The sequence below is a fragment of the Tursiops truncatus genome, chromosome 20, assembly GCF_011762595.2.
Source record: "Tursiops truncatus isolate mTurTru1 chromosome 20, mTurTru1.mat.Y, whole genome shotgun sequence".
Classification (NCBI taxonomy): Eukaryota; Metazoa; Chordata; class Mammalia; order Artiodactyla; family Delphinidae; genus Tursiops; species Tursiops truncatus.
This window is the reverse complement of record NC_047053.1, coordinates 42,685,172-42,700,270: the sequence shown is the minus strand read 5'-3', so window position 1 is coordinate 42,700,270 and position 15,099 is coordinate 42,685,172. Positions and strand designations below refer to the sequence as shown.

Below are 15,099 nucleotides of genomic sequence, written 5' to 3'. Positions count from 1 at the left end.
GTAAAGCAATTATACTCCAATAAAGATGTTAAAAAAAGTTAATGAATATGAAATGTGAAGATGTAAAAACAAAGAATAGCTATCTATTGGGTCAGGAAACTGGTAATAATTTAGACTACAAACCAGCCACATAGCAGAGTCACTGAGCTCCCAGTTCCCTGAAGATATTGATAAAGGCCTAACACATATTCCTCAGTTGTTTTTACAGGAAGCAGACACCCCTCAGATGAAAACTACAATGCAAGCACATAGAACCCAAACCAATTAAAGCCAGAGGATTGGTGTTGCCTGAAACTTTACCTTGATACCGACCAATCCGAGATTGTGCACAAGCCATTCACACACCCTGCAGCCCCCTCCCCCACACTGATTGTAAAACCTTTGTCTCCTAACCAACAACTTGGAGATGGTCCTAGGACATTGGTCCACCATCTTCCCAGGTTGCTGGCCTCCCAAATAAAACTTTTCCTTTTCCACCAACACTTGTCTCTTGAGTATTGGCCTTTCAATCAGCAAGAAGCCAAACTTGCTGGCCTCATCCGGTTACAGTCAATACATATTTGATCAGTGTAGAGTAATAATATATTAGATATTAATATTTTTCTATAGGACAAACAATCTGAGCTTTCTTTATATCTCCTAAATGTATATATTGGCATATCAATCAAATACAAGATACAAGGACAAATAAAGATTGACAGAAGATAAAACCATATATCTTTTAATTTTAGTATTTGGAATACTCACCATCAACTGTTGCTAATTTCAGCGCAGCTAGGAATTCGTCTTTTTTTAAATTACTTTTCAAACTAGACAGAGTATTCCACAGGTCAGGAGCACTCATCTTCTCTTTGCTAAGATTGTGGAGGTTTTCAATAGCATCAGGCAATACTAAAGGGTACATAAAACACAAGTTTTACAACATACTTGTCCAAGAAGTTAATACAGCAAACTATTATCTGGAATAGTTAGGAATTGAGATTTTTACGGTTAAGAAGAATAACAAATACAGTATAAATTAATTGCCAATTTTCAAATATTAAAGCAGAATAAAATAATACAAAATTAAGTATATCTTTGAAGATTCTAAAATATTTCAAGAACTTATAATGTCTGCACCCCTAAATAATCATTATAAAGAATAACTTTCATTGAACTGTAGATTTACAAAAGGCTGAATTCACAAACATGTCCAACTGATAAAACCATGAATTAAATAGCTTTTGCTATTCCCCAAAAAATTCTTTCCTGGATAACTACTTCCTCTTTAATATACCACTGCAGACCATGGAAGGAAATTTTGTTTGATTAAAATTTCAATAGAAAACCTTTGGAAAGTTTTAACAGGGGAGTGAAGTTATCATATTACAAAAGTATAAAAGATCACTCTGTTGCAATGTAGACAACGAACTTTCTGAAGATCAAGCAGTTAGGAAGCTATTGTAGTAGCTCACACACAAAAAAATGATAGTGGTTTCAACAAGGGTGAAAGTGATAGAGATAAGGAGAAGTGGACAAATACAGGATACATTTTGAGCATGAAGCTGAGAGTATTTAATGACGAATTGAATAACAGTCTAAGGGGGCGGGGGCCATGAAGAACTTATAGGTTTGAGACCTGAGCAACTGGGTGGAGAGTGATATCAACAGCTGATATAGGGAAGACCAGGGAAAGAATAAGAATTCTTTTTCATACACATTAGGTTTGAGATAAATAAATAGGGTGTCAAAAGGATACAGATATTATTTTAAAGCAATAAGATCACTCAGGAAAAGCCTTAGAGAATGGGACTCAGAATGGAATCTGGGATCACACTAATATTTAAAAGTCATCCAGAAAAGAAGCAGCCAGCAAACAAGACCAAAAAGGAAGGGGTATATATACAATGGGATATCATTTAGCCACGAGAAAGAAGGAAATTCTGCCATTTGCGGACTTGAGGGTATTACTTTAAGTGAGATAAGTCAGACAGAGAAAGACAAATACTATAAGGTCTCACTTATATGTGAAATCTAAAAAAGCAGAACTCATAGAAACAGAGAATAGAATGGTGGTTACCAGGGGTTGGGGAGTGGGGGAACTGGGGAGATGTTGGTCAAAGGATACTAACTTGCAATTAGAAGATTAATGAGCCCTGGGGATCTAATGCACAGCATTGTGATTATAGTTAATACTGTATTATACACTTGAAAGTTGCTAAGAGACTAAATCTTAAATGTTCTCACCACAAAAAAGAAATAATATTTATGTGATGTGATGGAGGTGTTAGTTAAACACTACGGTGGTAATCATACTGCAATGTATAAGTGTATCAAATCAACAGATTGCACACCTTAAACTTACACAATGTCAACTATATCTCTTTTTTTTTTAAAGGAAGAGCCAATAAGATGAGAGGGATATTAGGAGACTACAGTGTCACAGAAGACAGAAGAAGAGAAATTTTTAAGAAGAAACATATTAAAACCTCCTAGAGGTAAACAAGATGAAGACAGAAAATTGACCATTGGATTTAACAAGATGAGATTTAACTTTTCGTAAAAAGCTAGTATGAAGTGGCAAGGTCAAAAACCTGAATGAGTGCTTTTAAAGAGAGAACTGGCAATATGGTAGACTGAGAATAGCCAGATTCCCCTTCAACCTCAAAAATAAAACATATTCTAATACTAAATTAAGAATATCAATAAATATAATATTTGCTGGTGCTTACGCAAGCAACACATCAGGAACAGTCCAGTTCTTTGAGGGTGGCCACTCTACCACAGCTCACCCCCAATACACCCTGAGAGTCCACACAGGCCCCGCCTGCCCTGTGGTGTGGCTCCACAACAGGGTGGGGGCAGTGGAGGCTGGGGGCAGTGACTGGATGTGAAGGACAAAGTAGACTTGCACCCAATACTGCATCTGAGTGGAGTGACGGAAACAATTGCTGGCCCCTGCACAGGCAGCATATTGGAGATACCTCAGACCTCTGTCTGAGATCGATACAAGCCGAGAACCTGCATGGACTCCACTTGCTTCAGCTCTCCTCCCCTTTCAGGCAAGGGTCCCGGAGCAGGAAGAAGGGAAAGCACACACTTAAAGGGAACAGAGCCAGGCCTGGCCCAACCCTCAGGGCTTCTGCTTCAGCAACTTGGGATCAAACCCCACCCTGATAGGGCAGGGATGGCCACTGAGCAGAGAAGTCCTACCTCACACCTCACTCCATCTCTAGCCCCTCCATCTCTAGCCCCACCCCTACCAGGTGATAGCTGCCAGCACACTCTGAGAAAAGATGTGACCTGTGTCCATGCCAAATCCAGCTCTCCCACCAAAGGTATTGTGCACACCCTGTCTGTATAGGGATTCCCCCACATAAGAAAACCCCTTCAAGACCACAGTAGGTAACTGTTTTACCTAAACAGAGGCAGAGAAAGTTAAGCAAAATGAAAAGGCAGAGGAACTGCTCTCAATTGAAAGAGCCAAAGAAAACCCCTGAAAAAAATTAATAATGAAACAAATAAACAATTTACCAGATAAAGAATTCAAAGCATTGGTAATAAAAATGTTAACTGAATTAGGGAAAAGAATAGATGAACAGTGAATATTTTAACAAGGAACTAGAAAATATAAAAAAGACTTAATCAGAAATGAAGAATTCAATAGTTGAAATAAAAAAAATACTAGAAGGAATGATTGGCAGACTAAAGTGATACAGAAGAATACCACCTGGAAAAAAATGTAATAGCAAGTGTAAGTACAATAAACAGTTGAGAGATAAACATGAAGATGCAAAATATGACATCAAAAACACAAAATGTGGGGGAGGTGAGTAAAAACTGTAGACCTTTTAGAATGTGTTTGAACTTAAATGACTACCAGTTTAAAACAACCCAATCAAAAATTGGGCAGAAGCCCTGGATAGAGGTTTTTCCAAAGAAGACATACAGATGGCTAAAAGGCATGTGAAAAGAAGCTCAACATCACTAATTATTAAAGAAATGCAAATCAAAACCACAGTGAGATATCACCTCACACCTGTCAGAATGGCTATCATCAAAAAGTCCACAAATAACAAATATCGGCAAGGATACAGAGAAATGGGAACCCTTGTACACTGTTGGTGGGGATGTAATTTGTTGCAGCCACTGAGGAAAACAGCATGGAGGTTCCTAAAAAAGCTAAAATAGAACTACCATATGTCCAGCAATTTCACTCCTAGGTATATATTTGGAGAAACAGAAAACACTAATTTCAAAATATAGATGCACCCCAATGTTCATAGCAGCACTATTCACAATAGCCAAGATATGGAAGCAACCTAAGTGTCCATCAACAAATAAATGGATAAAGAGGAAATGGTATGTGTGTACACACACACACACACACACACACACACACACACACACAATGGAATATTACTCAGCCATAAAAAAGAACAAAATTCTGCCATTTGCAGCAATTTGGATGGATCTAGAGAATATGATGCTTAGTGAAATAAATCAGACAGAGAAAAACAAATACTGTATGAAATCACTTTTGTGTGGAATCTGAAAAAATAAAACGAATGTATACAGAAGAACAAAACCAGACTCACAGTTATAGAAAACAAACTAGTGGTTATCAGTGGGGAGAGGCAAGAGGGAAGAGGGGATGGGACAAGACAGCTGTATGGGATTAAGAGATACAAACTAGTATGTATAAAATAGATAAGCAACAAAGATATATTGTATAGCACAAGGAATTATAGCCATTATCTTGTAAACTACAAAAAATAAAAGTAAGTAAATGAATAAAAACCAAGATAAAAGAATAAAAACTAAAATTCTATGACAGCCACATGGAATGATCAAGTGGCTTACGTAAAATCTGAATGAGTACACAATGTAAAAATATATGTCCAGTCATTGGATGTGCTTGAAATGGTTTTATTAAAATTATTTTCTATTGGCATTTACTTTAATTAAAAAAGTACTTGAAGAAAAAAAGTGAGAAAGGAAATATAACTACAGATATGAATAAGATATTATACAACCCTGTGCTAATAAAATTTTTTATCTCCATAAAACTGAAATTCCTAGGAAAACTGCCTGACAATGCAAATAATCCTTGCATCCAATTAATCAATTGTGTTTCCTTGTATAGGAGACAAATTAAATTGATATATAAGGTAAAAATAGCTGTTACTTAAAGTGCACTATTACCTAATATGTGGCACAAAACAGCGCATTCCTACTTTTAGCCCCAATCTTCAAAGTACTAATTTCACTCCAATATACATATATGACCTTACATTTTTTTACAGTGAGCTTCTTAGTGACAAAGACTGTCTTCTTCACCTTAGCACTCTCACAGCTTAACATATAATCTGGTACATAGTAATGGCTCAATAAATGTTATTGAAAAAAGTGGAAGATGAAAAAAATATGAATAGCTGAAACCAGAAATTCTGCATTATAGTACTCAGCTATGGTCACTAGATGGCATCACTTTCCCAAAGTAAGAAAACATTTTAAACCTTCCCAAAATATGAATTTCATATATGTGGTTCTAGCTCTTTATAATAAAGTATGAGGTTGAACAGTAAGATTATGATAGCTTTTAATTCATTTGCATGTGGAAGTTCTAGATTTAGGAATCAGTAATGGAGAAGATTAAGATCAAACATAGCACGAAGCCAGGCATTTATTTGCCTGACGATCTTTAGGATGGCTAGCTCTTTTAATACATTATACTCTTCTAAAATCTGTCAAACCATTTAGTCCACAAAAAGCACAAGATACGATGTTCTAACATAATTTTTCAGAGAAGCGTTCCGTGTTGCTCATCATAGTATCAATGAATTCTTTAAAATTCACTTTTTTTGTTTCTGAAGGGAAAAGAACACATTTTCTTCAGTATCTTCAAGTATTAAATTATTATGATAAATACTGAATTATATAAAATAAGTTATATATTCAGGGAGATAACATAATTATATCCAACAGCTAATACTAACCACTAAAGATATATGGGTATAAGGGGGAAAAGCAATTCAATTTACAGGCAAAAGCTAAACCCTGAAAATACCAAGAAAATTTGTCAAAATCCTTCTAGCCACAAGTGTACAACATTTTTAACTTTAAACTTATCTTGTCTTGGTCTTGCAACAACTCAGTAAAATATGTAGGTAAATATAAAGCAGAAACTAACACACCATTGTAAAGCAATTATACTCCAATAAAGATGTTAAAAAAAAACACTACAATGAGATATCTCACACCAGTCAGAATAGCCATCATCAAAATAAAAAAATGTAGGTAAAGAATTAGTATGTTATTTTACATGTTCTAAAAAAACACATACGTGATATGATTTTTTTTTCTACGTTCACAGTAGGAAATGCAAGATCAAGAATTAGAAGCGAGCTCTCTTGACTCTCTGTTTCTTCTACATCAGGCTAACATTCACATTGATATCTTTAGTATACTGTTGAAACCATTAAACATCTTAATAGTCATTTTATACCTGGACAATGGCTTTCCTTGATTATGTATAACTCTTCATAATATCCCAATGTTAGAATGGATAAAATATTTCTAAGAATTTTCTAAGGCCAGATATAAGGGTTTTATATAAATATAATGAGCTTTTGATAACCCTAGTCCTTTGCTTACCCCACTGAGAAAAAAAAATTCTAATGCACTGTAAAAAATACAGCACAGTATACTTCCTATTCCCAATATTAAAAATCTTTGAGCGTTTACTTCAAAGAGCACCAAATCACTTTGTATTCTTAGCCAAATTTCTGGAGACAAAAAAAAAAAAGAGAACTTGAAAAATTCTGGGGGAATTATAGAGTTAGTTAAGATTTACATTCCCTAACAGGAACATATAACTTTCTAAATATTTGCAACATATATTCATTATGAAGCGTGATTATACACCAAACCACTGGGAAGCCACCACCCAGCTGAAGAAGATTATTAATACCATTGCCTCTGTGCTTTTCCCATTCCATTATCCTGCTTCCCCCACAAAGAGAATATTACTGAATTTTTAAAATTTACCAATCTTTTGCTCTTTTACATATAATTTGTAACTGGATAAATAAATTATTTTAAATTTTGTTTTCAAGCTTTTGTTACACTATAGCGATCTGAGACTTGCTTTTTTCATTCAATATTATATATCCAACAATCATCCATATGCTATATTGCTATATTCATTTTCACTCATGTGTACACCATTAATATTCCATTATACAACAAAGGTATATACCACAATTTATACATTCTGTCACTGATCATGTTGTTTCTTTTTTTGTTGTTATTAAGATCAGTGTTGCCATGAACATTCTTGAATATGTCTCCTTGTAAATCAGTGCAAGAGATTTCCTTGAATTTATAGCTAAAAATGGATTTTTCTAAGCCACAGGGATATGAAAACCTTACAAAATACTACGTTTTTCAAAGTTGTTTTATCACTTTCACCATATTTACCAACACTTAGATTAGCAGACAGCTTAATTTTTACCAGTTTAGTGCGTATAAAAAGTTATCTCACTGTGACCTAAATTTTGCATTTCCCTGATTACTAATGATATTGAGAAGCTTTTCATATGATTATTAGCAATTTGTGTTTCTTCACCTGGAAATGACTGTTCTTGAAATTTAGCCATTTTTCTATTCGGTTGTTAATTTATAGGGGTTCCCTATATATTCTCTACAACAATCCTTTGCTGTTATAAGTGTTGCAAATAATCTTTACTCAGTTTGTGGCTTGTTCTCCTTGTATTATGTTTTAGTAAAGAGAAGTTCTTAATTTTATGTAACCAAATTTATCAATCTTTTCTCTTCTGCTTAGTGATTTTGTATTTTTTTAAAAATCCCTCCTAACTCTAAGTCAGAAAAATTTTCTTCTTTTTTCCCTAAAACTTTTACTGTTCACATCTGGAAATTATTACTGAATAATGGTATATAGATAAGGATCCAATTCCATTTTTTTCATTTGAATAATTATTCCAGCACCATTTATTAAGTGGTGCTTCTTTTCCCTGCTGTGATCTAACACCTCATTATATATGTTGCCATATATGTATGTAGATAGATTTGGAAGTTCCTTATCTTGTCCTATTGGTCAATTTCTCTATCCCTGTGCCATTCTCACACTGTTTAAATTACTATAGCTTTATAACGAGACTTGACATCCAGGAAAGCTGGTCTCCTTCAACACCACACACACACACACACACACACACACACACACACACACCCCTACTCTTTATTACGAAAAATTGTAAATATATACAAAATAGAAAGTATATGGTGGACTTCCCTGGTGGCGCAGTGGTTAAGAATCCACCTGCCAATGCAGGGGACACGGGTTCGAGTCCTGGTCTGGGAAGATCCCACATGCCACGGAGCAACTAAGTCCATGTGCCACAACTACTGAGCCTGTGCTCTAGAGCCTGCATACCACAACTACTGAGGCCATGTGCCACAACTACTGAAGCCCATGCGCCTAGAGCCTGTGCTCCACAACAAGAGAAACCACCACAATGAGAAGCCCATGCACTGCAACAAAGAGTAGCCCCTGCTCGCCACAACTAGAGAAAGCCTGCGTGCAGCAATGAAGACCCAACACAGCCAAAAAAATAAATTAATTAATTTTTAAAAAAGAAAGTATATGGCAATGCACACTCATGTACTCTCCCTAGTTGCAAATATTATCAACTTATGGCCATTATTATTTCATCTATAACTTCACCCACCCCTCTACCTTACTCTCACCCTTTCTCTTTAGGAAAGTTGCTGCTATGTTCTACGGGCACCTAAAAAAATTGGTACCTTTATTGTGAATTGTCAGCTTTGACATAATAAACAGTCCTTCTTTGTCCCACTTAATACCTTTTGTCCTAACTTCTGTCAATCAGAAAGCAAAATCACAAACCCTACTTTCTTTTTGTTTGCATTTTTGCCTAGGAAAAAAAGGTTTGAAAAGACTATTAAGACTGCTTATTTCTGGACAATGAGATTTTGAGTGTCTTGCTGTACTTTTGAGTATTTTTGTACTTTTCAGTATTGGCTTAATTTTAATGGACTCTTTTTCTAACAAAGATTATAAAGTCATCATTCTGAGGAAAAGAATAGCAAACTGATCCTCTTTTCACATGCATCAACCCAATTTTCCTGAAAATATATCACTTACCGCCAGCTTCAGTCAACTCTGTGATCTTCTGAAATTCTGGCTTAGAAAGGTAAACTCCAAAATTTTGAAGACAAGTATTCAGATCCCCATAATCAATATTTTCATCTTTATCAATAGCTTTGATGACATCAGTCAATGCTGAAAATAAAGCAGTATGCTAATAAGCATTAAATATAAGTCAAAAGCAAAACAATAGTAAGATGAATTTTAGTTCTAACACACTAACAAAATATTAAAAACTTCAGAAATGTTATATGTGAGAAGCATTACCAGAATCTTTAATAATATGAAAATTAAGGGCTTCCCTGGTGGCGCAGTGGATAAGAATCTGCCTGCAAATTCAGGGGACACAGGTTCGATCCCTGGTCCAGGAAGATCCCACATGCCATGGAGCAACTAAGTCCATGAGCCACAACTACTGAGCCTGCACTGTAGTGCCTGCAAGCCACAACTACTGAACCCCATGTACCTAGAGCCCACGCTCCACAATAAGAGAAGCCACCGTAGTGAGAAGCCCGTGCACCACAACGAAGAGTAGCCCCTGCTCACCACAAATGGAGAAAGCCCACACGCAGCAACAAAGACCCAACACAGCCAAAAATAAATAAATAAAATAAAAATATTTTTAAAATTAAAAAAAAGAAAATTAATAAGTTATAAAATCAGAGTATGAAATATATTATTGCACTCTCCTATAGCATTTGTATTTAAGGAAGTGCCAATTTAATTGCACTAACAATATCACAACTAAAAATACATAGGATCAAAAATATTATATAATTTCCCCCATTTAATTCTCTAACAATTTAAAATTCCCTAGCAGTCTGTTTCTTAGTAGCAGAAACAGAAGTAGAAAACCTTCACTCTCAAATGATAAATTGGAATAAGCCTTTGTAACAATACATGGCTCAGTCATCAGTAAATTTATCTTAGTTTAACTTCTGTAAATATAAATTATTACTTGAAAACAGCTATGCTACATGTCTTTTTACAATACTTTAGAACGTACGCTTCACAAATTTGGGCAGTATTCCCTCCATTAAATGTGAACTGATAAATGTTTACTGCACTGAAAACTTTCTTAAAAGAAATTACTTATAAATTATATGGATTAAGGAAGTTGACAGATGTGTGTATGTGAACTCTGGAACAAATTAAACTCAAATAAGTTTTCTCTAGTAGATTAGGATAGGTAAAGTGAGGAGCTGGGCAGTGGAGAGCATTAAAGTCATTATCAGTAGTTAATCTTCTTCAAGCAATCACTGGAAGTCATTATGGATTGCAAAACAAAGAAAGAATGATCAAAATGATTTCTGAACTAGATGATCCTTAAAACGATTCTTAAAAAGATGATTCTTATGTGTAAATACATGGAATAAGACACCATGTTCCTATTTTGTGAAAGTTTCAGGTGAAAGTAATTCTCATTTAAAAGTTAACAACAGAGGAGTGATATCAGCAAGACAGTTGAGTAGGAAGCCCTGGACTCCCCTTCTCCCCTCACACACACTGATTCAGCAAAAATTCATGGATAAATTCCTTTTGTGAGAAATGAGAAACTAACTGAAAGGCTCTAACATCCCAGGAGAATGCAAAACCAGATTCATTGGAGCTAGTAGGGAGATGTGGGACACCCTTTTGCTGGAGACCCTGTCCCCACTGCAGCACCATATGATCTGAAAGAGACCCCTTAGCTCCCAGCTTCACTCAGGGGAAGATAGAAATTGGTTCACACATCCAGCAGTCCAACTTTTCTAAAAGGCCTCCCCAGAAGACTGGCTTCTGTCTTGCCAATCTTGGAGCTCTGATAGGTCTAGTATAGACTAGTAGTCTGGGGTAGAACAGAGGTGGTGACATAAGCCAGTCAATGCCAATGATCCTTGCTCAGCACAGAGTGAGTAGATATAAAATGCCAATTCTCAGCTTCCCCCTGGATAGCAAAAGAATTGATTCATGCATCCAGCACCCCAACTCCTTCAGGGCCTCCCAAAGGACCAGCATCTGTCTCGCCAGTCCTAGAGCCTGGGGAAGGAAAGAGTTGGTAGAGGTCCCAAGAATATTGGCTAGGCTAATTGGTAGGGGTATTCTCCTGTATAAGGCCAGTCTATGAAGACTAAGAGAGGTGCTTGCTTTGTGTAATGCACAGACTCCAACACAGAGAATCTCATAACTCTAATAAAAAAGATAACTCTCATAAAGATGCTCGTCAAAATCAAGAGAACAATGCAAGATCAAAGTGAGAACTTCAACACAGAGATAGAAAATATTCAAAAGTGCCAAACAGAAATCATAGAGGTGAAGAACACAATAACTGAAAATTTCACTAGAGGTGCTAAACAGCAGACTAGATCAAGCAGAAGAATGGAACAGTGAACTAAAAGACAGGTCACTGGAAAGAATTCTGCAAACAAACACTGATGAATAACACAATAAATGAAATTAAAAATTCTCTAGAAGGAATGAATAGCAGAATAACTGAGGCAGAAGAACGGATAAGTGACCTGGAAGATAAAATACTGGAAATAATTACTGCAGAGCAGAATAAAGAAAAAAGAATGAAAAGAATTAAGGACAGTCTCAGAGACCTCTGGGACAACATTAAACACACCAACATTCGAATTATTGGGGTCCCAGAAGAAGAGGAAAAGAAAGGGACTGAGAAAATATTTGAAGAGATTATAGTTGAAAACTTCCCTAATATGGGAAAGTAAATAGTGAATCAAGTCCAGGAAGCACAGAGAGTCCCATACAGGATACATCCAAGGAGAAACACACCGAGACACATATTAATCAAAGTATCAAAAATTAAATACAAAGAAAAAACATTAAAAGAAGCAAGGGAAAAAACAACAAATAACACACAAGGGAATCCCCATAAGGTTAACAGCTGATCTTTCAGCAGAAACTCTGCAAGCCAGAAGGGAGTGAGAAGACATATTTAAAGTGATGAAGGGGAAAAACCTACAACCAGGATTACTCTACCCAGCAAGTATCTCATTCAGATTTGACGGAGAAATTAAAACCTTTACAGACAAGCAAAAGCTAAGAGAATTCAGCACCACCAAACCAGCTTTATAAATGCTAAAAGAACTTCTCTAGGCAGGAAACACAAGGGAAGGAAAAGACCTAGAATAACAAACTCAAAATAATTAAGAAAATGGTAATAGGAACATACATATCGATAATTACCTTAAATATAAATGGATTAAATGCTCCAACTAAATGACATAGCTGGCTGAATGGATACAAAAACAAGACCTGTATATATGCTGTCTATAAGAGACCCGCTTCAGACCTAGGGACACATACAGACTGAAAGTGAGGTGATAGAGAGATATTCCATGCAAATGGAAATCAAAAGAAACCTGGCGTAGCAATTCTCACATCAGACAAAATAGACTTTAAAACAAAGACTATTACAAGAGACAAAGAAGGACACTACATAATGATCAAGGGATCAATCCAAGAAGAAGATATGACAATTGTAAATATTTATGCATGCAACATAGGAGCACCTCAATACATAAGGCAAATGCTAACAGCCATAAAAGGGGAAATCGACAGTAACACAATAATAGTAGGTGACTTTAACACCCCACTTTCACCAGTGGACAGATCATCCAAAATGAAAATGAAAAGTTTTTTGATATTGAGCTGCATGAGCTGCTTGTAAATTTTGGAGATTAATCCTTTGTCAGTTGCTTCATTTGCAAATATTTTCTCCCATTCTAAGGGTTGTCTTTTCATCTTGTTTATGGTTTCCTTTGCTGTGCAAAAGCTTTTAAGTTTCATTAGGTCCCATTTGTTTATTTTTGTTTTTATTTCCATTTCTCTAGGAGGTGGGTCAAAAAGGATCTTGCTGTGATTTATGTCATAGAGTGTTCTGCCTATGTTTTCCTCTGAGAGTTTGATAGTGTCTGGACTTACATTTAGGTCTTTCATCCATTTTGAGTTTATTTTTGTGTATGGTGTTAGGGAGTGTTCTAATTTCATTCTTTTATATGTAGCTGTCCAGTTTCCCAGCACCACTTATTGAAGAGGCTGTCTTTTCTCCACTGTATATCTTGCCCCCTTTATCAAAGATAAGGTGACCATATGTGCATGGGTTTATCTCTGGGCTTTCTGTCCTGTTCCATTGATCTATATTTCTGTTCTTTTGCCAGTACCATACTGTCTTGATGACTGTAGCTTTGTACTATTGTCTGAAGTCAGAGAGCCTGATTCCTCAAGCTCCGTTTTTCTTTCTCAAGATTGCTTTGGCTATTCGGGGTCTTTTGTGTCTCGTGAAATTTTTTGTTCTAGTTCTGTGAAAAATGCCAGTGGTAGTTTCATAGGGATTGCATTGAATCTGTAGATTGCTTTGGGTAGTATAGTCATTTTCACAATGTTGATTCTTCCAATCCAAGAACATGATATATCTCTCCATCTGTTTGTATCATCTTTAATTTCTTTCATCAGTGTCTTATAATTTTCTGCATACAGGTCTTTTGTCTCCTTAGGTAGGTTCATTCCTAGATATTTTATTTTATTTTTGGCAATGGTAAATGGGAGTGTTTTCTTAATTTCACTTTCAGGTTTTTCATCATTAGTGTATAGGAATGCAAGAGATTTCTGTGCATTAATTTTGTATCCTGCTACTTTACCAAATGCATTGATTAGCTATAGTAGTTTTCTGGTAGCATATTTACGATTCTCTACGTATAGTATCATGTCATCTGCAAACAGTGACAGCTTTACTTCTTTTCCGATTTGGCTTACTTTTATTTCTTTTTCTTCTCTGATTGCTGTGGCTAACACTGCCAGAACTATGTTGAATACTAGTGGTGAGAGTGGGCAACCTTGTCTTGGTCCTGATCTTAGTGGAAATGGTTTCAGTTTTTCACCATGGAGAATGATGTTGGCTGTGGGTTTGTCATATTTGGTCTTTATTATGTTGAGGTAAGTTCCTTCTGTGCCTACTTTCTGGAGGGTTTTTATCGTAAATGGGAGTTGAATTTTGTCAAAAGCTTTCTCTGCATCCATTGAGATGATCATATGGTTTTTCTCCTTCAGTTTGTTAATATGGTGTATCACGTTGATTGATTTGCATATATTGAAGAATCCTTGTGTTCCTGGGATAAACCCCACTTGATCGTGGCGTATGATCCTTTTAATGTGCTGTTGGATTCTGTTTGCTAGTATTTTGTTGAGGATTTTTGCATCTATGTTCATCAGTGATATTGGCCTGTATTTTTCTTTTTTTGTGGCATCTTTGTCTGGTTTTGGTATCGGAGTGATGGTGGCCTCATAGAATGAGTTTGGGAGTGTTCCTCCCTCTGTTATATTTTGGAAGAGTTTGAGAAGGATGGGTGTTAGCTCTTCTCTAAATGTTTGATAGAATTCGGCTGTGAAGCCATCTGGTCCTGGGCTTTTGTTTGTTAGAAGATTTTTAATCACAGTTTCAATTTCAGTGCTTGTGATTGGTCTGTTTCTATTTTCTATTTCTTCCTGATTCAGTCTCGGAAGATTGTGCTTTTCTAAGAATTTGTCCATTTCTTCCAGGTTGTCCATTTTATTCGCATATAGTTGCTTGTAGTAATCTCTCATGATCCTTTGTATTTCTGCAGTGTCAGTTGTTACTTCTCCTTTTTCATTTCTAAAAGTCATGTCCCTGTTTTTTCTTGATGAGTCTGGCTAATGGTTTATCAATTTTGTTTATCTTCTCAGCTTTTAGTTTTATTGACCTTTGCTATCGTTTCCTTCATTTCTTTTTCATTTATTTTTGATCTGACCTTTATGATTTTTTTCCTTCTGCTAACTTTGGGGGTTTTTTGTTCTTCTTTCTCTAATTGCTTTAGGTGTAAAGTTAGGTTGGTTATTTGAGGTGTTTCTTGTTTCTTAAGGTAGGATTGTATTGCTATAAACTTCCCTCTTAGAACTGCTTTTGCTGC

At 35.8% G+C, this 15,099-nt stretch overlaps 1 protein-coding gene across 1 annotated transcript in view; it reads right to left on the bottom strand.

The window, feature by feature from the left end:
• EFCAB13 (EF-hand calcium binding domain 13) overlaps nt 1–15,099 on the bottom strand; it is a 34,218-nt gene that overhangs the window by 10,479 nt on the left and 8,640 nt on the right. Inside the window, exons 2-3 of the mRNA XM_073797023.1 lie at nt 9,170–9,307; nt 748–891 (exon numbers count right to left, since the gene is read on the bottom strand). Of these exons, the coding sequence (XP_073653124.1) occupies nt 748–891; nt 9,170–9,307 (282 nt within the window). The remainder of the gene's footprint in view (nt 1–747; nt 892–9,169; nt 9,308–15,099) is intronic.